This window comes from Calliphora vicina, chromosome 4 (genome assembly GCF_958450345.1).
Source record: "Calliphora vicina chromosome 4, idCalVici1.1, whole genome shotgun sequence".
Lineage (NCBI taxonomy): Eukaryota > Metazoa > Arthropoda > Insecta > Diptera > Calliphoridae > Calliphora > Calliphora vicina.
In genome coordinates this window covers 104,815,112-104,840,581 of record NC_088783.1, presented here as the reverse complement: position 1 = coordinate 104,840,581, position 25,470 = coordinate 104,815,112, and the positions used below count along the sequence as shown (strand labels likewise).

The 25,470-nt window shown below is 34.2% G+C and overlaps 1 protein-coding gene across 1 annotated transcript; it reads right to left on the bottom strand.

Moving 5' to 3' along the window:
- Positions 1–1,992: 1,992 nt before the first annotated feature.
- LOC135958638 (uncharacterized) lies at positions 1,993–7,831 on the bottom strand. The gene is made up of 4 exons (XM_065509531.1): positions 7,453–7,831; positions 7,121–7,413; positions 6,217–7,057; positions 1,993–2,174 (listed from the first exon to the last, which is right to left on the bottom strand). Exons 1-4 carry the CDS (start codon positions 7,829–7,831, stop codon positions 1,993–1,995), a joined length of 1,695 nt encoding a protein of 564 aa, XP_065365603.1.
- Positions 7,832–25,470: the final 17,639 nt, after the last annotated feature.

The window sequence follows — 25,470 nt, the reverse complement described above, 5'->3', positions numbered from 1 at the left end:
ACCAACTTTGGGGGGCTACGCACTGGTCCCCATTATCGCTAGGAAGCTGAATAGACGTAAATCAACTCGAAAACACCTCAGCTCAAACCATGTGAAATTTCGTAACAATATATCCAATAATTCACAAGATACCGAATTATTTCCAAAAAAAAAAAAGTTTCTAAACCACTGTGCAACGTCTGTCGGATCAGCTAGTTATTAATAAATAAGTTTTATTGATTATTATTTATAATTACTAAATAAGAATTTCCTCTATTCCACTTTTTTTACCATTAAAACGCTTACGATTCCATCAACGTTTTCCCAGCAACTGAGAATATTTAGATTGTTGAATCCTCAAAAACATTTCAAAGACTTCAGAATATTGCCAACATTGATGCCTCCTGATTTTAGTCAACATGTTTTGTTTTAGAATATGTTTGTTAGCAACATTTTTCGTTTAACCGGAAGTTTTTATACACAATTTTATGAATGAAAAGCTTTCTTGTGTGTGAAAGCTTTTCATGCTAATTGCGCCAATATTATTTATGCTTTAGAGACTAGTGATGGGAAATTTGTACGTACTATATTTGGTACCACAAAATTGTTATTAGTACCGAAATGTATTTGAAATAAATGGATACTTACTAATGTTTTTGTCCATGATTTTACCCAGACTTTGTACAAATGTTATGTTGAAAATAATTATTCGAATAATCGATGGAAAAATAATAGTTTTTAACACCCAAATTTTAAAAATATAAAATCTTGTTTATAAAAATTAAAGTTTTCTTGGTAAATATTTTCATCAGCTGTAACGAAAATCGACTTTCCTTAGTAAGCAACTTTAGTAAAGACGGCATTTTTGCAAAAAAGTGATCATATTCTCAGGCTCATATCTTGCAAACAGTTTGGTATTTTGATTTACTCTCTGAGGCAAAGTTGTAGCCCTTGCCATAAAGAACAAAAATTGTAAACATATTAAATCAAAAAAACTTCATCTTCAAGATCAAAATCGCAAAAAACTTTAAAAAATTCGATTTTTTTAACTTTTTCTCCTGTTCAGGTTCATAGGTAGCAAACCGTTCAAAATTCAAGAAAACAATCAAATACAAAAATGTACCTAAGATCTTAATAAACAACTTTCTAGAACATATGAACTTCCTAAGAATGATTCTTAACACCGTTTAGCTACGTCAAATTAAGTTAGTAAGAAAAACTAAAGGAATTATGTGTTTTGGGCCATAAACTATTAAATAAAGCATACTTTTAGGCAGCTTAAAAAAGATAATTTCTAATTTTTATTTCGAAGTTTTTTTGCGATTTTGATCTTGAAGATGAAGTTTTTTTGATTTTATATGTTCACAGTTTTTATTCTTTATGACAAGGGCTACAACTTTGCCTCAGAGAGTAAATAAAAATTCCGAACTGTTTGCAAGATATGAGCGTGAGAAAATTATCACTTTTTTGCAAAAATTACACCGAGGCCCCAAATATTGATGTGTACTTATTGCTCAAAATTTGATTATGAATTTATGCATTTTGACACTTTTCAATCTGAGACATCAGAAATATTAACAAAGGTCGCTCTAGAATAATTTTTTATTTTAATATTTTTCACATTAAAATATCTTCTTCACCTAACAACTTCCGCATTGTTTAAATAAAACCTCTGAAATTATATTTTTTCAGTATTATATTTTCTGTTTCTTTCATACAATTTAACAAACAATAAAAAAATGTAATAAATATTATCTACATACAAATACAATATTCTAATTTTTAACCTAAAATTTAAGCCTTAAAGTATACACTGCAAATTGTGATTTCTTTCCTTCTTTTTTTTAATACGAAAAAGAAATATTCCTGAATTTCTAACTTAAAATACTTTGGCCTTTAAGTTTCGTTTTTTGCTCAAACTAAGAGCCTTCCTACTTAAATGTACGAGTTTATGTTTATGAAAAAAAAAATAATCGTTTTGCTTTCTCCTGTCAACGCTCTCGTTGCATTCGCTTAGAAACGAGTGTGATAGTTGTGCACTGTATGATGATGATGATCACGCTGGGCAGCTAAATTGGCCTGGGCAAAGATCTGTTGAATGTCAGCATCTGAGAGATTATCGAATAGACTGCTATCGATGGTGTATTCCTGTTGCAGTTTACCGTTGTGTGAAGAGGAAGCAGGTGGCAGGTAACCTAGTAGAGGGGATGGGTTTTGGGGAAGAGAAAGGTTGTTGCAAATTAAGGATTTTGTTTAAAGGAGTTATTAGGCTAGTAGGAAAGTTGAGTTGTAGGATGTTTAAGAGTAAAGTTAGTGTAAAGATTTCATGATTTGTAGGGTGAAATTGTAAAGTTTTTGTTAATATCTAATCGATCTTTGAGTAGATAAGTACGAATATCTACTATAGGGAAACTGAGAAATATCCTCCTTAATATCAATCCAAATTCAATTTGGATACTATTAAATTTTTTGTCTACAAGGTAAAAGGATCATAGATTTAAGATTTCAGAATTAATATGGCCCATTGTTTCTAATACAAACTTTTCTTTTAGGGTCTAATTTTGTAAAATGAAACGACAAACGTTAAACAAATTTTGTATGGAAAAAATTCAAGTTTCAAACCTTTTTCCCAGTATTCTTCATACAAATTGCTTTCGTTTCTAAACGCTTCGTTTTATAAAATGAGGCCATTAATCAAATAAATATAATGTCAAATGACGAAGACTTTAAACTCGATTTGAACATAAAATCGACTGCTTTTAATGTTTTCGATTTCTTTGGCCATTTTTTATCTATATTCTTCCAGAACATTAGTCCAAATGTACTGCAGCTTTCAATAAAACACGATCAAATCTATAAACCCCAAAGTTCCAATAGACTCCTGGCAACCAAGGAGACTCAAATAAAGCAGTTATCAATCCCAAACCTTAAAAAATCGTTGTTCATTGTTAGGGAGTTTAAAGAGTTTTAAGCTCTAGTGACTAGGACTACTCCATTTAAGGCTCTGTTCGGCATCCTTAACTGGTTATCACCAAATATTTTCCCTAATATTTTAGATATTTTCGATAGTTACGCAATACCTGAACCAGTTTCCATCCGGGTATTATGAAGAATATAACCGAGGGATCAAACTAAGATAATTAATCTCCACCTTCAGGGGACTATCATCTAAATATTAACCGCTGGATCAAGATCACATGCAAATGTTAGAAACCAGTTGTCTTTGGGACTATCCTTCCATCTAACGGATTATGGGAACCTAATTCAAGCCCATATTTTGACAATAAAGATAGTCTGAGTTGCAAAGCAATGTTTTATACATCGTAAGATATCCAAGAATGGAGGGTATATGTGGAATGGCAGTTTTGATGGAAACTGCAGAAACTACCCAAGATTTGTATGAGTTTAGTTGTGATATGGGCATTACTATGGGGAAAAGAGCCAACACTAATCTACCTGTGTTAATCTGTATATAGAGAAGACGCGTCTAACAATAAATGCATATAGGAATAATGAAAGAAATAGCAAACACCAAACAACCTGGGCTAATCGGACATAGAGAGGACGCGATTTTCAATAAAATTCGCCTCCTTTACAATGATTTTTGTAGAAGTTTCAACGAAGAAGAATATGAGGAGACAACTTCTGCGTCCTGCACTTTGGGACTTTAGACCAAAAAAGCTTAGTCCACAAATACTTAATAACAAGACTCGGGTGATTTGGGTAGAAACCACATCTTCATCAAGTGAAACGGATGACTGGCAAGTTACGAAGAACAAGAAGCATAAGACAACTGATGCGATAAGAGAACAATATTGGGAACCATGTGATTTATGCTGCCAATTAATCCAAACTGGAGCTTCAATGAAGTTCCTAAGTTTGAAATATAATGAACTTTTCAGGTACCTTGATTCAAAAGAGTTGCTGGAAGAAAATTTTTTAGGAACTCTCGAATTTGGTGAGATTTTTACGAAGTACTAGACTTCTTTCTTTTGCAAATTCAATAGTTTAAAATACATTTGAAGTTTCAAAGTCTCTCGAAACTGGAGGGTTCTATACAAAGAACTGGAGTTGTTTGTTTGGAAAATCCATTAGTTTAACTCAGGCGTGGATCAAGAGTGCGTGAAATATAAAATTTCCCCGCCCAAATTTTGATTTTTCCAAACCAAATGGTTGATCTGGATCCGCGCCTAATTTTATTGAAGTGAAAGGTTTCACAACGAGAACATGTGAGCTATGATGCCAATTAATCCAAACCGGAGCTTGAATAAAGTTCCTAAGTTTGAAATATATTGAATTTTTCAGGTACCTTGATTCAAAAGAGTAGCTGGAAGAAAATTTTATAGGATCTCTCGAAATCGGAGAGATTTTTACAAACTATTCTTTGGCAAATTCAATAGATTCAAATACATTTGAAGTTTCAAAGTCTCTCGAAACTGGAGTGATCTATACAAAGAACTAGAGTTGTTTGTTAGGAAAATCCATTAGTTCAACTCAGGCGTGGATCCAGAGGGAGTGAAATAGGAATTAACACACCCCCCCCCCCAAATCTGAAAATGTTTCATATAAAAAAGAATAAAAATGAAATATACAACAAATTTTGATTTTTCCAAATGGTTGACCTGGATCCGCGCCTGTTTTAACTGAAGTTTCAAAGTTAGAATCAAATTTAAAGAAAATTTCATAACAGAGATACTATAGGAAATTAAGTAATTTTAATTGAAGTTTAGAAGTTAAAATATGGCTTTAAAGGAGCAACATGCGAGAACAAAAATCTGGAAAGATATATGCAGCGATGATATCGAAATTTCCTCATTATATATGGAATAAAGAACTCAAAAGCTTCGTAAAATTAACATATTCTCATGTTTTCGTTTAAATAATCGTTTTTGAACTGGAGATTTCTAGAACGATCTGAATCTGTTTGTTTATGAAATCTACCAGTTTTAAAAAACTCTGCATAAGTTTGACTAAAAAGAACCGACTGAAAGAAATTGGAACTTGAAATTGAAGATATTAATACAATAAATCGTTTGTTTGAAGGAAAGGATAACTGGAGATTTCTACAACCAATTGATTTTGGAAATCTAGAAGTGTTAAGCCCAATCGATATCTTCGAATGGGAATTTTAAGAAAACCTTTATAAGTTTGACTAAAAACAACTAGAAAATTGGAACATTAAGTTGCAGATATTGATACAATAAATCGTTTGGTTGAAGGAACGGATACTATAACTGGAGATTTCTACAACGATCTGATGTTAATTGTTTGAAAAATCTAACAATCGATAAGTTCAAATAGGAATTAAAAGAAACTCTTCATTCAGTTCGTCTTAAAAAGAACCAAATGAAGGAAATTTAATGGATTTATACAATAAATCGTTTGTTTGAATGAAAGAATATTAGAACTAGAGATTTTCACATTAATCTGAAGTTGTTTGTTTGGGTAATCCACCAATATTGGATCCAATCGATGTTTTTAAATGGAGTTTTTAAGAAACTGTCAATAAGTTTAAATTAAAACGAAATAAATGAAGGAACATGAAATTTCACAGATTGGAATAACTCAAGATTTCTGCAGAGATCTGAAGTTTTTTTTTTGGGAAATTCTACCAGTGCTTAGCCCAATCGATTTATTCAAATGGGAATTATAAGGAAGTCGTTATAAGTTTGACTTAAGATTAACCATGTGAACAAAATAGAAACAAAAATGTTGGAGATATTGATACAATAAAGCTTTCAGCTACAATTAATTCCAATTTCCTTCATTTCATGGTTTTTAAAACCAAATGAAGGAAATTGGAACAAGATATTGGAAAGATTGATATAATAAATAAAGGAGACTATTTCAACAACAATCTGAAGTTCTTACTTTGGAAAATCGAATAATTCTGAAAGCTTTCAACGCGTTTAAACCAGAATTTTAAGAAACTCTTAGAAATTTTGATTTAAAATGAATCATGTGAACAACAATTCACACAATAAAGCTTTGAACTTCAATTAAGCCAATCACTACATTATATAAAAGCTTCTCAAAAGCTTTATTCCTTGATCTGATTTTCCAATATTTACTGACTTCCTGACTCCCTGAAATCCTTTAAATGTTTTACCTAAAAAATAAAGACTTTATAAAACTTTAAAGCTTTAAGATAAAGCTCTTTAAATCTGTTTCAATGTAAATAATGTGTGGAAGAGTATAACTGTTTAATATTTGTAGGTATGAAAATGTGGCTCTTACCTTCAGCTGGAGAGTTACCATAGGGAGGCAACAAAGTATGCGAAGGACGATTCACATTAGTTTCAGCAGTAGGAGGTTGATACAGAACTGGCTTCCAGGGCTGTTGTGTGGGTTGGGGCTGGGGAGCTGGCAATTCTGGCTCGGGACTGGGCACAGGCTGGACGGGAATTTGGGGAGCAGCTTCGGCACTGCCAACATCAGGATTACTGCCAGCAATTGGACCAAAACCAGGGAATTGAGCCTGGGGATTAACACTGCCAAAGGCTGGTGGTTGTTGGGGCAATGGAGGCTGTACGCTAACGGGGAAGAAACCATTGGTAGGCACCTGGGGTTGGGGGAAATTGGGTATGGAAGGAATGGTGGGAATGTTGGGATGATTTACAGCAGGTACGGCGGGCACTGAAGGCTGAGCGGGTACCGCAGGCACTGAGGGAATTGTGGGGTATGCAGGAGGATTAGGGAAAGTAGGAATAGCAGGGAAAGCGGGTTGAGCTGGGCTAAAAGAAAATGTGGGGGCTTGGGGAATGGCAGGAACTGGGCCGGATTGTGCAAAGGAGGTCTGGAAAAATGAAGGAAATTGTTGAGTGACATCGTAATGTACGGGTGGTTTAAAGTGTTGTACTTGAACAACAGATTGAACCGGTTGTACCGGGTGCAAATGTTGCACGGGCTGAACTGGCTGCAAATGATGAACGGGCTGTACGGGTTGCAAATGTTGGACGGGCTGAACTGGCTGCAAATGATGAACGGGCTGTACGGGTTGCAAATGTTGGACGGGCTGAACAGGCTGCAAATGATGAACGGGCTGTACGGGTTGCAAATGTTGGACGGGTTGTACAGGCTGAACGGGATGTAAGTGTTGTACGGTTTGGAAAGTGTGAACGGGCTGTACAGGTTGTACGGCAGCAACGGGTTGTACAGTAGCTACAGGTTGTACAGCTTGAACTGGATGTAAATGTTGTACTGGGGCTACCGAAGCATAGGCATGCACAGGTTTAAGAGCTACAGCAGGTTTACGGTGAGGATAGGTAACACTGTATGACTGTACAACGGCATTACCGGGTCTGATGATGAAAGGTTGGGCGGCGGCAGCTTGATGAACATGCGATACAGCTGGACTGAGGCTGGCATAAGTGGGATAAGCAGCACTTAAACCAGAAACGCCGCTTAAAGCAGAAACACCACTTAAACCAGAAACTCCACCGTAAGCGGAAACACCCGATAAAACTGAAGGACCAGCAAAGGTTTTATAGTGGAAACCATTGTTGTATTTCAAAACAGAGGGAGCATGCAAGTGGCTGGCAGCCACAGGAGCCACCGAAAAGCCAGAGGCGGCAGGCAAATGTAAACCATAGCCATAATGAGAGGCATAAGTTTTGGGCCACAAGCTGCCTTGAGAAGCTAAAGCACCGCCATAATGAAAGATGCCTCTCTTGTGCACTTCTTTCTCCTTTTTGTCGCTATCAGCTTCTGTTATTTCTGCTTTAGCAGCATCTTCAGTTTCAGTGGCTTTAGTTGCTTCTACAGCAGCACGTTTTTCGCCACGTCTGATTTTAGCCGCACTCGAGGCTCCAATCAATAACACGGCCACCAAAGTCAAGGTAAACACTTTCATTTTATTTTATTTTTCGTTATTTTGTATTTCTTTCAACAGTTTTTCTTTTTTCTTTCTTTTTTTTGTATTTAATCCAACTTATGTAATCGTAGTTCAAAACCGTAGTTGGCTGACAAAACTGGGTAGCGAGTTTAATGTCAACCAGTCAATTGTTGTTTGCACAATGAAATGGACTTCCTTGGTCTCTGGTGTATTTATAAAGCGGATGTCTTTCGTAAGCCACAGTTTGACCAACAATTTTTTGCTGACAGCTCTATGATGATCTATCCTAACAGTAGCTAAATTTTGACTCTCCTTCTCTGTTTTTGATCACATTCTCTTTGAACAATACTCCCCCACTGGCATTTAAGACACAGTTAAACTGTGTGATACAACTATTTTGCAATTATTTTTTGTTTTCCAGCTATTGGGCGCGCATATTTAATTCCAAATTTATTCACTACTAAGCCGCTGCTGTTTATGTTTAAATGCATTTTTTTGCATAAATAATAACCGAAACTAAAATTTTTGTTCGGTTTCGCTCTCTTTGAATAATTAAATACCAGAAAATATTTATATTTTATTTTTAAGAAACACAAGCAAACCTTAATTAGAATTCTGCTCACGTTATTAACAAATGTATTTATTTAGTGGCTGTATGCTTCACTTACGCACTGTAGTTGTCTATTTCTCTCTCTCTTTCTTTCCTCACAATTTATGTCTTCTTCGTCATTAATATTCATCTAGCAAGTTTAATATTTTATGATTTTTAATTGGTTTTATGTTTAAATTTTCAACCAAAATTTTATAGCGTATAATTCCAATTATGTAGTATTTCATATATCAATTATTCGTTAAATTTATTTATGTTTGTGGTAGGTTGTGTTTTATTTTATTTTGGCCATATGTCAAATCAAATAATTGGCAATGAATATCGTGAGAAGTTGTATTTGATTAGATATACTATAGTTAGATGGAATCATAAAATATTACAAGTATGGTTACGAGTTTATTGCAAATCGGCACTTTGATGGAGGTGTTGTTGGTTAACACTCATAAAGATGTCATGATCATCATTATCATCATCAGGCATTAGCTGTTGGGTAATAATGAGTCAAAATGGGAAAAATTAATGGTTTTTTTCAAATCATTCAATCTATGCAATTAACTTTGAAATATTGAGACCAAATAAATTATCATGATCTAGTTTAATAGTAATTTAGCTGAGACTTTTATATTACCTTCAAGCAGATACCCCACTCGTATCCATCCCTATATGATCCCATTCCCTTACCCATGGTGCAAACAGCAGTTCCATCAATTGACCAATTCATGAGCTATACAGTTGCACCGGAGTTACCAAGGCCAGGAAATGATTTCGTATCCAGAACATATCAGGCAACAATTCAACAGAGTGTCAGTTTAAAATGAAACCGCTCTCAGACAGAAAGAGTTAAATTCCAAAGTATCCAGATACATTATTATTCACAAGATCAACCTTTAACGAAATACTTAAAGATCATCTCCTAAGAGGTTCTGACAAAGAATAAAATTACAATATTATGGATATTTGAGACGGAATTGGGATCTACTGAATTCAGATTGCCAAAGCGTTTAATGAATCATGTACTCGCCAATAAAAAGGATTATTGACTGCTGGCCTTCACAGCAATCATTAAAATTTCTAATCAATGCCCAATTCCTAGACCGCACACCGGAGAAATGTTTCACAGAGGTACACACGCAATCGATGAAGATATAATCTCCCTGAAGAAATTCTTATGGTAAAAATCAATGGAACCGAAGGACATTCCAAAGAGTTACATCCTTAACAGGATCCACAGAATATTTAAAATTTATATTTTTCTGAACTTGCAAAAGAAGAACTAATGGGAACTTCAGGGCTTGCAGGCAGCCAGTATGCAATGTGGTCCAAATACAACTATCTTTTTAAATCATATATTATTTCGACACTGCACAGTGGGGCAGAATCGAAATTTTTAGGAAATAAATCTAGCATTTCTAAACGGCTGGTCCGATCGGGATACAATTTGAGTTGGCTGAGTCAGAACCAATGATTTGTGTTGAATAAAATATTAAGAAAATTTATAAAAAAAATTTAGTATGAAAAAGTGCAATATTTTTGAAGGACGGAGTTTTAAAGTGGCATATTTTTGAATCTAATTGCGATATTGACTTGAAATTTTTTTTGTAAGACCAAAAATTAACTTATCTAAACAAAAAAATATAGCTCGGAAAAAATATGGATCAAATTGTTCCTAATATTTGCAATCCTATTAAAATTTTGATATAAATTTTAGTTTTAGAAACTCAATGAATATGTAATAAAATCTTTATTTATTAACGAAACTCAATGAAATTTTCAGCGTTTTTTAAGTTTCTTATTCTAAATAACAAGGTGTAAAAAAACTTGTCAAAAGGTCAAATGGAATCCCGCAATTCTTAAAAACTGGAGCGAAAATCCCAAAAATGGTATTTTTTACAATTTTGTCTATAGGGTCCACATTTCCTTCGGGGCTGGGAAAATACTTTGGCGATAAATAGGGATACATCGAGATTTCAAAAGCTGCTTTTTGTTTTCTGATCCCAGCTTTGGGATTTTAGATTTTTCTTTTAAAATTTCAATAATTTATATTTTTGAATGATTTTTGGAAGTGGGCCTTATATGGGGGCTATGACCAATTATGGACCGATCACCATGAAATTCGGTCGTGTGATTTATGTCTATATTAAAATTAACTATGTTGAATTTTGTGTGCTTACCAACATTTTTAAGCGATTTATGCACGTTAAAGTGATTTTCGGAAGCGGGTCTATATGGGAGCTATGACTAATTATGGACCGATCGTAACAAAATTTGGTGACATAAATTTTGTGTATATAAAACTTATTTGGAGCGCAATTTGTGGAGATACATTTATAAATTAAACATTTATGACCGATAAAGTCCAATTTGTATGGGGGCTAGGTGAAATAATGGACCGATTTCAGACAGTTTCAATAGGCTTTGTCCTTGAGCCGAAAAAATAATATGTACCAAATTTGATCGAAAGATCTTCAAAATTGCGACCTGTACTCTGCGCACAAGGTTTACATGGACAGCCAGCCAGCCAACCAGACGGACGGACGGACGGACATCGCTTAATCGACTCAGAAAGTGATTCTAAGTCGATCGGTATACTTTAAGGTGGGTGTTAGACTAATATTTTTGGGCGTTACAAACATCTGCACAAACGCATAATACCCTCCCCACTATGGTGGTGTAGGGTATAAAAATGTAAGAGATTGTTCTTTAAGGCCATTATAAAGATACCGGCATCCAATTATCACAATTTGCCATATCTCAGATTTGAAGAATAACATGGAGAGATAGAGATTGTTTATGATCCATTTTTAGAGAAAAAATTAAACGTTAAACCTCTTCAAAAATACAACAATAATTCAGCAATGAGAATCTTTTCGAAAAGAACTCGAAGGGTCTTAAGCTGACTTAATATTGATTATGAGCAGTGTGCGAAAGGGTTACAAATACCTTGTTTAACTTGGAAACCAGATTGTACACTAATAACTCGAACAATGCTGAGAGTAGCGGGATTCGATTTAATGATGAACGAAAAGAAACATCATTTGGGAAACGATTTTTCCATCAGAGCCACTGAGGTTAAGAATATTATGTGTTTGATAAGACTTTATAACAGTGATACTGCCCGAATTTTTACAGATAGTCAAGTACCCTTGCTAACAAAAATTTATTAGGGAAATATCGGAAGAAGCCAGAGAGCAAACTGACCACTGGCCAGTTCACTTGGAACTATAATTTGATCCCTTGATGAAACCCGAAAAGGATCATGTTTCGGCTAACAAATCAGTATCTATGTCTGCCCAAAGCAATTCAAGTCCAAAGCAATACGATGGTCAAATGCTGTTGGAAACCAATAACTGTGAAGATTTTATGATGACATACATCTCCTACGACAGATCTATACTCTACAAAGATAAATACTTCTTAATCCTAAGTTTTAGTTATTTGGTTCCCCGAATAATAACTAAAACTACAGCTCTATCACGTAATGAGATCAGAAAGACCTGGGATATGTTTGCACCGATTCCTTCTACTTCCTCGTACCTCGTCTTCTAACATTATTACCGTCTGGGGCAAGACCTAGAATATTCTGAAATTCTCAGTCTTCAAGTGACAAAACTCATGTACATTTTTTGTAACGATTCCAAAAGAATTGGGAAATAAAGACAGTTGAAAATCATTGATCTAACGCAATGAGGAAGATTTTTCACAAATCTTTTAAAATTACCTAAATATATTGAAATTCCCCCTAGAAACAGCTAACAACCAAACCTAAACCATTAAACGCCTGTAAATATTTTCAACAATTTGTACTCAAATCATCAGCACTTACTTCAAAAAAAAAAAAAACATTTCTTCAATATGAAGGTCAAGCAAAGTCCGCCAGCCATCTGTAAATATTTTCTAATTCAATGATTCAATCTAATTGTATCACGTCCGCAAAACATTGTTACCAAAATTGCAATTACATAACAATTATTTTCTTTTAAATTTGGTAAAAGCTAACAAATATGTGCGTGAACCAACCAGCTACGACAACGAGTCAAATACATACTTGCACTGCTAGTCCCCAAATATGGAATTTAATTGAACACTTTATAAAAAAAAAAGACTTTCACTGACTGCCTGACACATTATAAATTCATTACAATTATTTAAATTTTCGATTTTAATATAAAATTGAAAATCTACCGTAATGCAGACAACATTTGAAATATTTAATATGTAAAGAAAATTGTAAATGATAGGCAGAGAACGACTGTTGGGTTATGTACTAAGTACTTTCGGGATAATAGTACTACATGACTTGAAATTGTGTTAATATATCACTGGAAATCGGTATCAAAATTCCCATGCTTACTTTTCAGAAACAAGATTCTCTAATTTTAAATAAATCATTCTCGAAAACTTCAAGTTACTGTTTTTTATAAAACCTCTTAGCTAAATTTCATCGATTTTGAAAGTCTCAACAGAATGTATGTCGTGTCTTCGAAAACAATATTTATTTTCTCTACCGTTACCGCTAAAATACCGGTATTCCTAAAATACTATTACGAAATTGTACTTGAATTCAAATAAAACGATTTTAACGGCTGATTTAAAGTTGCCTAATGCTTTCAAATAGCAGTGCCCAAAAATATCTGTGGGCATTATTAACATTGAATAAAAGCGACCGTATATTCGAATTCGAATATTCAGTTAAAGAACATTGTAGAAAGTACACCACATATGGCGTATGTATTAGAAAGCTCTAGACAGTTAAAGAGCAATCTAGAGTGCAGATGGCAGTGTTATAAATAGTAGCAGAGCTTGCAGTCGTTAGTGAGTTTATTAGAGACGCTTTTCGAATAAACATCAACTGAGTGCCTTAAAGTGTGTTGTAATTTTCAAGTGAATTCGTGTACATTATAAAGTGTGTCTGTATTTCTGCGAATTTATAAACGTGTATAAAAAAAACATTAAGTGACTATTTAATTCTGTTGTTGTACATTTTAAATAAATAAAGAGTTGTTACAATTTTTACGGCTTTTATTTGCAATCAAAAGTATCCGGTTTATTTAAAGAAAATAAACAAACGTTTTAAAAAGGTTAAAACGTAACAATACATTTTCATTTGGAATAAAATACCGTCACAGAAATAACAGCTAAAATATGACTATAACAATATTCGTCCTCGACGGATGGTCATCTTCTCCTAATGAGGGCAATCAATAGGCCTAATGAAGCTCATAAAACTAAGTGAGAAAACGTTAACAGGAACTCCAATATAAAGGCAACAGTTTCCACCGTAATATTTTTAGGTGGAAGCTAAAGTGAAAATATAATAAGTTAGAGGCGTGAAGCTCATATTGGTGAAGCGGCGAAGATACTGCGATGAGGAAGCCAATGGAAAATCACTTCATTATATTTCCATGAAAACAACCAACGACACTCAGTAGCCGGCAACAAGAGGGTGCTAAGAATCTCCGGAGGTAAAATTCAACATCTTAATATTGGAAGTTTGGGAGTTTGCGAGACGTTTTGATCATAATGTTAATGATCAAATGTGTGGTTACAGATGACAAAAACAAAATTCTAATCGGGAAATCTGACCATAGAACATCGAAATGGCGTTAGTACTGAACTAAAAACGCAATAGCTAAATCTGTAGTGGGTTTCATTCCCAAATCGGATCGGATAATGCCTCTAAAAATAACCTTAAAACCTATTAATATTATTCAAGTACAGCCCATAAAGATGATAACGTAGTGGAAGAGTTTTATGTTGAACTAGAAGATCTTTCGCAGTTTACAAAACCGCTTGAAATAGCGATTAGACGACTTTATTAAGGCGACTTTAATACCAAAGTAGATCAAGGTAGAAACTATTTTATAGTTATAATTGGTAAATGCCTCTATACATAGAGATCTCCACAAGACAACAGTCAAAATATCGTACGTAACCAAATTGACTTCATCCTGAAAATACATCCATCAACATACCCTGTTTCAAATGTTCCATCCGACCACAACCACCTAATGGACAAAATATCTATAAAACTGACATCTAAACATCGGACCATAATCTTAGACTTTGGTAAGATCGGCAGCCGGAGTTTATGTACTATAGTAGATAAAGACATTAAAGTGTCATTCAGACTCCCAGACGAATTCAGCGTCTTTCAGGCAGAGATCCTAGTGATCTGGAAAGCCACAGATTGTGTTGGGCACTAGGGTACTGTAACATACAGGGAAATGAGATAAAAGATGACAGGGTTCAGGTATGGGAGGTTAAATCTCCTATATACCACTATTATAGATTGATCTGCGAAAGATTCCGGGACTCTACGAATCAATCTTGATGTAGTTGGATGTATTGCAGTATCTCCAGGGCTATTTGTCAAAAGTTGGATGCAAAGACAACTAGAATACTAATTGGGTTGAGTAGGAAAAGTCACAGGTCTTTAGTAGGAGTGATAAACGGGCACTACTAAAATGGAGCCTAAAAACGGGGTCTCTTCGACTCTACTTGATTGTTCGCACGAAGTGAATTACCACGTAAACCAACCAAATGGAGCCTTCATTGGTGTGCGAGGATATTGAGGAACTAGAAATATAACTGTCCTAGACTACAGGGTCCAATGATTAACTGTGAGATATAGCTAGATATGATCTAGGAAATCGTTAAGGCTTTATCAGGGGAATAGACTCGCTATATTAGTTAACGGGACTCTAAGAATTCCAATATATATTTCTATCCTGTCCATTTCTTTGGACAGGATTCTTTTCACTTTATTTTACCTGACTTCTTTCTTTTTCTCTCCGATTTCAGTTCTTCTCTTCACATCTAGTTAACCCTTAGTTATATTTCTAAAGGGTAGCACAATGAATCTTACGGATGTCCGAGTGGAAGAGTACTTCTTACAGGACATACCCCTCCAAATCTATCTATCTAACATTCAATCCTAAACAGACCATAAATGTAAGTATACTTTTTTTCAGTATTCTTTGACAAATCACCACGTAAAGATTTACACCAGAACAACATTTGCGAATCGTCGAAATTTCTTTGGCAATTCAAGCTCTGTTCACCATACTTATAGAGCACTTCGTCAAGTCAAATCATCTTCAGCGATCAGACTCTTTTTCCGGCTTAATGGTTATGTACACAAACTGAAGCAGAGCACAATCCTCATAAGATTCCATTACATTAGGAAAAAATCACTGTTTGGTAAGGTTTACACGACGAAGGCGTCATCGGTCTATTTGTCTTTAAATCCGAAACCGGTGCCAACATTATCGGGAATGGCGAACGCTGCAGGCAAATGATTCGTCAGTTTTTATTCCTCATGTCATTGCAAATCATTTGAAGGAGAAATGGTACCAACAAGACTGTACCAACATTCCATACAGCACGTGAAACATTCACTTTGTTGAGCAAAACGTTTGGTGATCAAGTTATCTCAAGAAATGGTCCTGTGAATTGGCCATGTCGTTCGTGTGATTTGACACCTTTCAACTACTTTTTGTGGGGGTACGGCAAATCTATGCTGATAAACCATCAACGATTGATGATTTAGAAGTTAACATTCGACGCACTATTGACGGAATAAGACCGGGTATGCTCAAAAATGTGGTGCAAAATTGTTTTATTTTTTTAATTTTATGGTCAATATCCCCATGATTGGCTTAAACCCACCTTTACAAACCTCCCCAAAATATTAGGCAAAAAAAATGTTGCGATCATATATTTTTAATAGCAATTCACAATAAAATCTTCTAAAAATGTAAACGATGTAAATGTAAATGAGAAATCTCAATTTGGATTTAGAGATTCTGAGAACTGTAAGCAATGAAAATGCTTTTGACGAATCTTCATATGCGGCAAGATGAAAGGGCACCGATTGCTCGTCAAAGCTTATGGTGAATGTGTTTCATCGGTTTTAACTTGCGAGAGATGTTTTGTGTTGTTCAGAAGTGGTGATTTTGACACGGAAGACAGGTCAACCAAAAAAGATTGAAGAAGCTACTCAAGCAGCAATTCAAAAACGTTTGTGAGCAGCAGGATTAATCCAAAAGCAGGGAAATTGGGTAAAATATCCATTGCGCTAAGGTAATGCTATGTTTTTGGTGGTCCAATCAATTTAGGAGCTGCTGAAATCTGACCAGACCATCAGAGTTAACCTGTACCGAACACAACTGATTCGTTTGAAGCGAGACCAGAATATGCGGCCAGACATTAAACCGTAATATTACATTATGACAATGCTCTGCCACATGCTGCAATACCTGTTAAAAAATATTTAAAATGAAGTGGTTGGTAAGTTTTGCCTCGCCCGCTTTTTAGTCCAGACCGTGACCCGTCCGACTACTATTTGTTTCGATCGAATACTATCTTTTTTTTTTTTTTTATAAAACGAACACAAACTGCGAAGCGTTTTGCTTGTCTGCAGAAACACCCAGAGTCTCTGGCGGGAATCGAACCCGCAACCCTTGGATTGATAGTCCAGCACACTATCGTCTAGTCTATCGGGGCACCCTCTATTCGGTATTCTGGTATACGCTTCAAATTATGGCGTTTACATCAATAATATAAGATATGCGGATGACACTACATTACTAGCAGCCAGTCTAGATGGGCTACAAATAGAGGTTGTAGGAGGCTAGTTGAAATCATGAGAGTATTCGTGGAAAATTCCAGCTAGCTCGTTTCGTTTGGGCCCTATCTTGCTTTCAACAGACAAACAGACGGACATAGCTAGATCGTCTTAGAATCCTATTAGGACCCCGGTTCTTTTGGTTCTACGACAAATTTTTCGATGGTGGGTATAAATAGACTAAATACATGATACTAATCAGAAATAATACATATACTAACATCACACTTACTGTAGAAAATATACCATTTGACAGAGTCCAATATTTCAAATACCTAGGAAGCTGGATCAATGAACAATGCGATCTCTCAAAATAAATCAGAATGAGAATAGAAGCAGCAAGATCAACGTTCCTGAAATATAAAAATACTATCACATATCGCACATTTAATCTGAATCTAAGAATCTGATTCGTAAAATTCTATTCGTTATGAAAATCTTATGGGTAGATCACTACTACTTTCTATCATCAAAATAGGAAAACAACATATTTCCATCATATTATGTATAACGAAAAATACGTGAAACTCCAAATTATTCTGCAAGGAAAAATCGAGGGCTTCGTAATATTCGCCACTAGACCGGTATTCACAACATAGGTCAACTACTATGAGAAGCTAAAGGAAATGATAAACAACATAAAATTATTGCATTTGCATAATAACCAACATTCCAAATCGAATAGGCAACCGAAGAAGAAGATAAAAATATTCTTAAAAAACTGGGGAGATAATATTATCGCTACCGCTAAAAATAAACCGTAACGTTATTTAAGTACGACTACAATAATAGTCTTAAAAACTGGACAGTTTAAATTCGGGAGAATTTATTTCAAATTAACTGCTAGACCCTGCTATAGGGTAACCTTTATAAAGTCCAAACAAGTTTGCTTTTGTCTACTCAAACAAAACTACAACAATAAACCCTTATTAAATTGTTAAACTATTGTTTATGTTTTTTAATTTAATTAAAATTGTGTTTTTGTTTTTTTTTTGTTTTGAATTTCTGCTCCAAAGTGTGTGTTAAACTCCCAGTCGTAAAAAAAAACTAAATGAACGCGTAGTTTGATACGTTTTCAGAATTTTAAATAGTTTAAAAACGTTTTGGATATTTTGGCGACAACAAGTGTTTCTGTTTACGTTGGATTTGATATGATAAATAAATGTGAGTGTGTTTGAGTACATTTTAAAATGAAAAAGATTTTAATACTTAATGTAAATACAAATGGAAAGAAACGTCCAAAAACTTCTGTTTGTCTATGGAATCTTAAAAAGAGCTGGCCACAAAACAATCTGGCTTCCTCAATAAGTGTTTTTCATTCTCTGTACCCTACTTATAATAACAGTGCTACAAAATTTAATGGTAATTTGTTTAGGCTCTTAAAACCAGGCCTATTTATCACTTTTTTATACAAATTAATTGAATAGAACACTATGACTGACAGACTTTTTAAAATATAAACATTTTGGTCATGCACGCTTTTGACTTAATTAAGTGGAATTCCCTATATTCCTTATATAAATAACAGAACTGTTTTTTTTCTATAGCATTTTATGAGCGGAGTTGCTATATTTAGAACTTTAAAGTATCTACGCGGAAATTTAAAATGACATAAATTTACTTCATTTTTAGAAAATCTACTGTTGGCAGCCAATTATTGAGGTTCGATGATGACATCCATCATCATTTATCAAGACTAAATGCTTCCTGGTCTTATGTAGAATATGTTAATCACAATATTTTGTTATTTGTAAAACATGTACGCATGAAATCTCCTCAAACTAGTTCAACCACTTTGCTATTTATCAAACAAAAGTGATTCCTTTCACTTACACCCTTTTGTATATGATATTTGTCTTTGCTAAACCCACTTCCCTACTATTATACTTATACTTATTATTTGAAAGGCATGCTTTCCTAATTTAAACAACAGTTTTTTCACATCATTTTCATTAGGGACAAATTGAATAAAAGACAAGCTTTCCTATTTTACAAGGAAGCTATTTCCCATTATTACTTTTGAAATAGAGACCAACGGATTCAATAAAATAATATATCCATTGACTACTATATTGGGGGCGCAAGATCCAATCCAATAAAAATGTTATATAGGGTCCACCGGATTAAGACAAACATTTCAAATTTTAACTACAGCTTTTCTACATTATAACCATTCAAATAGGAACTAACGGATTCAGTAAAAGAAAGTCTAAGTTGGGTGCTCATGATCTGATCCAACAAAAACTTAGACCACCACTATTGAATGGTACTCATCTGCTACTTCCGAAGGAATCGAAATATTTTGTTAACATTTTGAACTCTAGGCTCCCTTGGCAATGAAATGCTGAGAGTCATATGGTAGTTGTAAGAAGTGATAGGATCTCAAACCATAGATTAAACCCTGCGCAGGGGGTAAGAATCAAAATATTTTGGAAGAAAACTGTATATTCTAATTGGCATGAAATTAGACATATAAGTAGCAGAGGAGCCCAAAGACATCTTTGGAGCGGCACTGTGCGTTCTTAAAATAGGACACCTCGGTCATGCAAACTGTCGTAAACTCTAAAACATTTGTTGTGGTTCGTTCATTTACGAAGGTTTTTATAAATTCTTAAATATTGAATTTTCTTTTCTTTTTTTTTGACGAAAAACCGCTATTACTCTTTTCTTCTTAGAAAACAAATTTATTAAGGAACTTATAATGTTTTTATAGTTATTTGAAAGGTATCTCAACAAGGGTGGCTTTAAAATAGAAAACGTCTAAAATATGCTAATAGATACGCCCTATCTTATTTTTTATCCTAAAGCTTAGCTATGACCATTTTCCATCTTTTTGGCAACATACGGATTCCACGCCAAAAGAACTGCTCATCTTTTGAGGCCAAGAACGAATCAAGCCAATTTCGGATACTCTGTTCCATAATGAAGCGTATCCCAGAGAGATCGTTCTGCATCGATCGAAACAAATAGTATTCGGTCTGGGCTATAAGGCAGGAGGGAAAACTTCCCAACCACTTCTATCTACATAGTTTTTAAAAGGTTTTGCAACGAGCGTTGTCATGGTGGAATATTACGGTTTCATGTCTGGCCGCATATAATGTGCATTTTTCGATTAATGCTCTCTTCAAACGAATCAGTTGCATTCGGTACAGGTTCCCCGTGATGGTCTGGACAGATTTAAACAGATATTAAATGGTAAGACCCTTTTAGTCCCACCAAATACAGAGCATTACATTAGCTCCATGAATATTAGGCTTTGGTGTCGATTAGGCTGGTTGGCCGGGGTTCACATACGATCTCTTATGCTTCGGGTTATCTTAATGCATACATTTTTCATTACAAGTAATGATTCAGTGCAAAAAAAAAATTCCTTTTATAGCGTTCAAGCAGCATTTTAGACATACAAAATCGTCTTTCAAGGTCTATTGGCTTCAATTCGTACGGTAGCCAATTTCCCTGATTTTGAATGAATCCTGCAGCTATTGTTGAGTTTTACAACAATCTTCACTGAGTAATGCCTTTAATTCTTGGTCTTCAAACTTTTTGGGCTGGCCTGGGAGAAATTTGTCTTCCATGTCAAAATCAGCACTTCTGAACCGCACAAACCATCTCTCGCACGTTGAAAATGATGGAACACATTCAATATAAGCTACGGTGAGCAATCGATGTGCTTCAGCGGCACGTTTTTTCAAGCAAAACTTCCCGCAAAATTCGTCATTTTTTAAACAAAACAATTTTTCAAGTTTAAAAATGTTTGTTTAAATATCACAATTTTTTTAAATAACGAAGACAATTTTACTCCCACTTCCACTAAAAATTAACTCTTTTGTTTAGAAAATGCGCTTTTCCATCAATCTACGAATCAATATTTCATTCGAATTCAAAAATAAATTAAATATTGTTAAGTTTTTACCTTTTAAAAACGATGGTTTATTGCCTTTAAATAAACCGTATTCTTTTAATTGCAAAGAAAAAGCGATCAGTAGTTTAAAATTTTTAACAACTATTTATTTAAATTTAAACATTAGATAACAGTCAATCTCTTTTAATACACACACTTTAAAAACACATTGGTAATATAATTTATAGTTAATTCTAACAGCTTCTACAATAAAATTAACTCTCTCAACTTGCTGTTACTATTTATATACACAGTGCCATTCTAGTAGTTTCATGAATTATCTAACGGACAAAACTAGTATGTTCTATTTCTAGAGCTTTTAGCAGGTATGTTAATAACTTTAACATTTAATGTTGTTATACTTACAAACAATGTTAATAACAGCGTTTTATCAACATTGTTGATAAGAAGAAGTTTCGAGCACTGGAAATGTTTATAAACATGATGAATGTTACAAGCAGTCGTTATAGACCGTTAAATTCAAATTGATAGTGCAATTTCGTAACAATACTTTTGAGCCAGACTGTATCTTCCAACCTTTGTCTGAACTGGGCCTTGACCGATTGATAATTGGAAATTTACTATCTTGTATAATCATTTGACATTCACTAGGTGACACAGTTATATCCAAATTAGATATAAGGGACACTGCACAAGTTGAATGCTACGAACACTACAGCGCGGATACACGTCAGACTAATGGAGGTCTTAGTAAACTCCTTCCCTTCTTCACAAACTAGTACTGGCCTATGTGTTTTCCCTGTTGGGTCTATAACAGGAGTAGTGTAGTTTTTTATATATTTTCTTTGGCTTCTCTGTCAGCCTCTGTCTGAATCGATGATTTTGTAGGGAACTAACTCTCGAATATGATCATTAGATCATATTTTATTATATTATCTTCATAATATAGGGTCACTCATCAAGGAAGTGATCATCCGCAAGATCTAAATAACGATACTGTCCATCGTCGATTATATCCATCTCGTTGAAAAGCATTCAGTATTCCCGAACAAGTTTGTATACAACTGCTAGATGGTACCGTACCGAAGAAGTATTTTACAACCGTCAAGAGACATAAATAAATTATAATTACAAAACCCCTCTAATCCGTATTTTGATCCAACAATTAAAACACAAATTCAGTTTCCAAACTTCCTTCCTCGTGTTCCATAAAGGCAAAGAAGTAGTTGTTTGTCCCCTCGCTAATATGTTCATAGCCAGCCGTTTAACTAGGAGATCAACCAACAGCTAGTTCAAGTCGGTCAGCAATCAGCGAGGGGACACGTCATCACAAAAAACTGTTATGAAATTGATCAGGTTAGAAGGATCTTCTACACGATTACACTACATTCATCTCAGTGACTTGATCGCTGGAAACTGTAGATTTGGGGCACATCATGCAAGACGTCTTGGACTTTCTTACAATGAACTTATTGCCAGCGGCAACAATTATAGCGTATCATCTCGATCGACCTCAACCAACTCTAATTTTCTTACATTATTAATGAAAATGTAAGTGTAACAACGGCAAACCAGTAGACAAAACATTTTTATTGCAAAATTATTCGATTATCTGCAAAATAAGATGGACGAATTAATCGAATAACAAACGATTGAGTTTGTTTTTAAATATTAAAGTTAAAATCAATGTATGGATGGGCAAATACACGACTGGGTGGATGGATGGATGAATGAATATTTTAAACGGCATCGAGGCATATGGTTTGGAATATTTAATTTACAAATGTTTTTTATTTTTATTTATTTTTTATTAAGTTTTTTATTTTCTCATACGCCACAGTAAATGTAAGAAGTAGAGCTGACGTTTATGGCAACATCCATTAACCAGTCATGATGTAATTATTACGTTCAATTTGAAAATGAGTTTAGTTGGACAGCAAGACATAAAGAAGGTCAGGTTTTGTTTTTGCAGCAAACAAAATATGTTGACGGGAATTTTATTGGCCATACAACATAATAACTGTATTTATAAACAACTGTAAAGTTATACATTTTCAATGTCTGGCTCAACTAATCGGGCATGAGAGCGATAATGATCAAAATTTGTTACAATTGTTTTGCAAAGGTTTAATTGGTTTGTTTTTGAATAGTACTCAAACAGTTGTTAGTCATTTGTTATAATTTAAATTTAAAAATAAAACACACTCCCATTTATGGTTGAAAACAGAAAAAATTAATATTTTTAATGCATTTTAACTTTGAATAACAATTAGTGTAGCTCAACATCCATAAAATATTCAATAAATATCTAAATACATATTGATTTGATTTACTAATAATATGTGATAATATTTGAACTATTAATATTTTAATTAATATTATTAAAACATTAACTATATGAATACTGATTTGTAATGCACTGAAAAACGATATGATAGTAAAAATCGTGATGATGTCATAATTAGCTATTTGAAATGCTTATTAACTTTCAAAAATTATATTAATTACAACTTTTGTAAAAATGCTAATTGAAATAAAATGAAAATTTTTAAGCCAATATTTTCACCATGACTATAAAATTCTGTATAAAATTTCTCTGAATTTTAAAGTCAACAACTTTAGAGTATTTAATATTACAATAGTGCCATTATTTATCTATTTCAGCAAAGACATTTTGAAAATTAACCCAAAAGTTTCCATTACTTAAATATTTGGGGTACTAAAATGGAAATTAACCCTTAATAGAACTTGGGGTCAGAATGATTGTGTTTTTAGTGATTTTAAAAGTTCAGGGTCATTTGGACCCCAAGTGCTATTAAGGTTAGTTTGCATTTTTGTACTGTTATTGTAAATACTAGACTTCATGTTATATTTTTCTTAAGTTTCATCAAAATCGGCCCAAAAATATATAACATTTCGCTATCTTTCCAAGAGAAATTCCAAATATTGAAAAATTTGACCTTTGACCTTCACGATTTAAGGATTAACGTTTTCCGATTTTAGAAAAACTTTTAGACTATATTGAAAATTACCTGGACTATAATATTCTGAACAGATTTTACTTAAAATTAATAACAGTAAGGCAATTGGGCTCATTCGCCAAAATATGGTCAAAAAATTAGTTTTTCTCGAAAATCGCAACTTATCGCGACTTATTCGAAAAATATGACATGTTTTTTTAATGAATCTGCCTATATCATTAGGCCTAACAATAAGTGATTAAATCTTATAACTAAAATTAAAACTAATTGCTCTCTAAAGAGAGCATTGTTTGATGGATGGACCTCATCTTAGCGGGGTGGTAGATCTCCTCTACAAAGCCTTGATCTGGTTTGGCTCTGTGCGAGAAGCCGAGCAAGCGGATTTGGGTGTGATTGCAGTTTCAGTATATATTTATCGCGGACTTTCTTAAACTCATCCTTCACTAGTGGCACTTCCAAGTCCCTGTGGATGTTTTCATTTCTTATGTACCATGGTGCACCCGTCATGGTCCTAAGAATTTTCGACTGGGCCCTCTGTATAAGCTCAATACTGGAATTACTGGCCGTTCCCCACAATTGGATTCCATATGTCCAAATTGGTTTTAAAATGATTTTATACAGGGTGACTTTATAGTCCAGGCTTAACTTTGATTGGTCACTTATTAACCAGTGAAGGCTAGATGCTTTTAACTTCATGTGAAGTCTCTTGGTTTCTATATGACGGCGCCATGTAAGTCTTCTATCTAAGTGAATACCAAGGTATGTAACATAATCGGACTGAGGTATATTTACATTGTTAAGTGTGACAGGTGGACAGCATCCCCTCCTCAGTGTGAACGTAACATGTTTGCTTTTTAACTCATTTACACGTATTCTCCATTTGTTTAACCATGTTTCCACACATCTTAAGTAGCCATCTAGTATACTAGATGATATATATTTGTTTTCATGCGAGCTAATAATTGCGGTGTCATCAGCAAATGTAGAAATAGTCAATTCATCGCTCGTAGGCAAATCAGAGGTGTAAATCAAATAGAGGGTAGGTCCAAGAACACTTCCTTGTGGTACTCCTGCTCCAATCCTATATTCTCTTGTCACGTAATCATTGTACTTAACTGTAAATATACGGTTCGATAGATAAGATTCCAATAGTTTATGAGTAGATGGTGGCAGCAAACATTTTATTTTATATACCAGGCCTTTGTGCTATACTTTGTCGATGGCTTGAGCGACATCCAAAAATATAGCTAATTCAAAGGATTTTCTTATCTCTCCGGTTATACGATTAACTTGTTCGATTGTTCCGTGGCGTTCCCGGAAACCAAATTGATGAACTGGGATTATATTTTTCTCATTTAAAAATGGTATGATTTTCTTTTGGAACACTTTTTCGAACAGTTTCGATAAGCAAGGAAGCAAGCTTATTGGTCTATAGGAGGATGGTACGGTCAAGTCCTTACCTGGCTTTGGTATCATTATTATCTGAGAAGTTTTCCAATTTGTCGGAAAAACTCCATGTTTAAAGATCGCATTAAATATTGTAGACAGCACAATTATTGCCACACTCGGTAGGTTTCT

Bases quoted from the DNA above. Each gene is read 5' to 3' on its own strand.
- LOC135958638 (XM_065509531.1), bottom strand. From the start codon at position 7,831: ATGAAAGTGTTTACCTTGACTTTGGTGGCCGTGTTATTGATTGGAGCC. The intron at 7,414-7,452 runs GTCCTTCAGTTT...CTTACGGTGGAG, and splicing joins CCACTATAAAACCTTTGCTG to TTTCTGGTTTAAGTGGTGTT. The intron at 2,175-6,216 runs GTAAGAGCCACA...CCCCTCTACTAG, and splicing joins TGGTAACTCTCCAGCTGAAG to GTTACCTGCCACCTGCTTCC.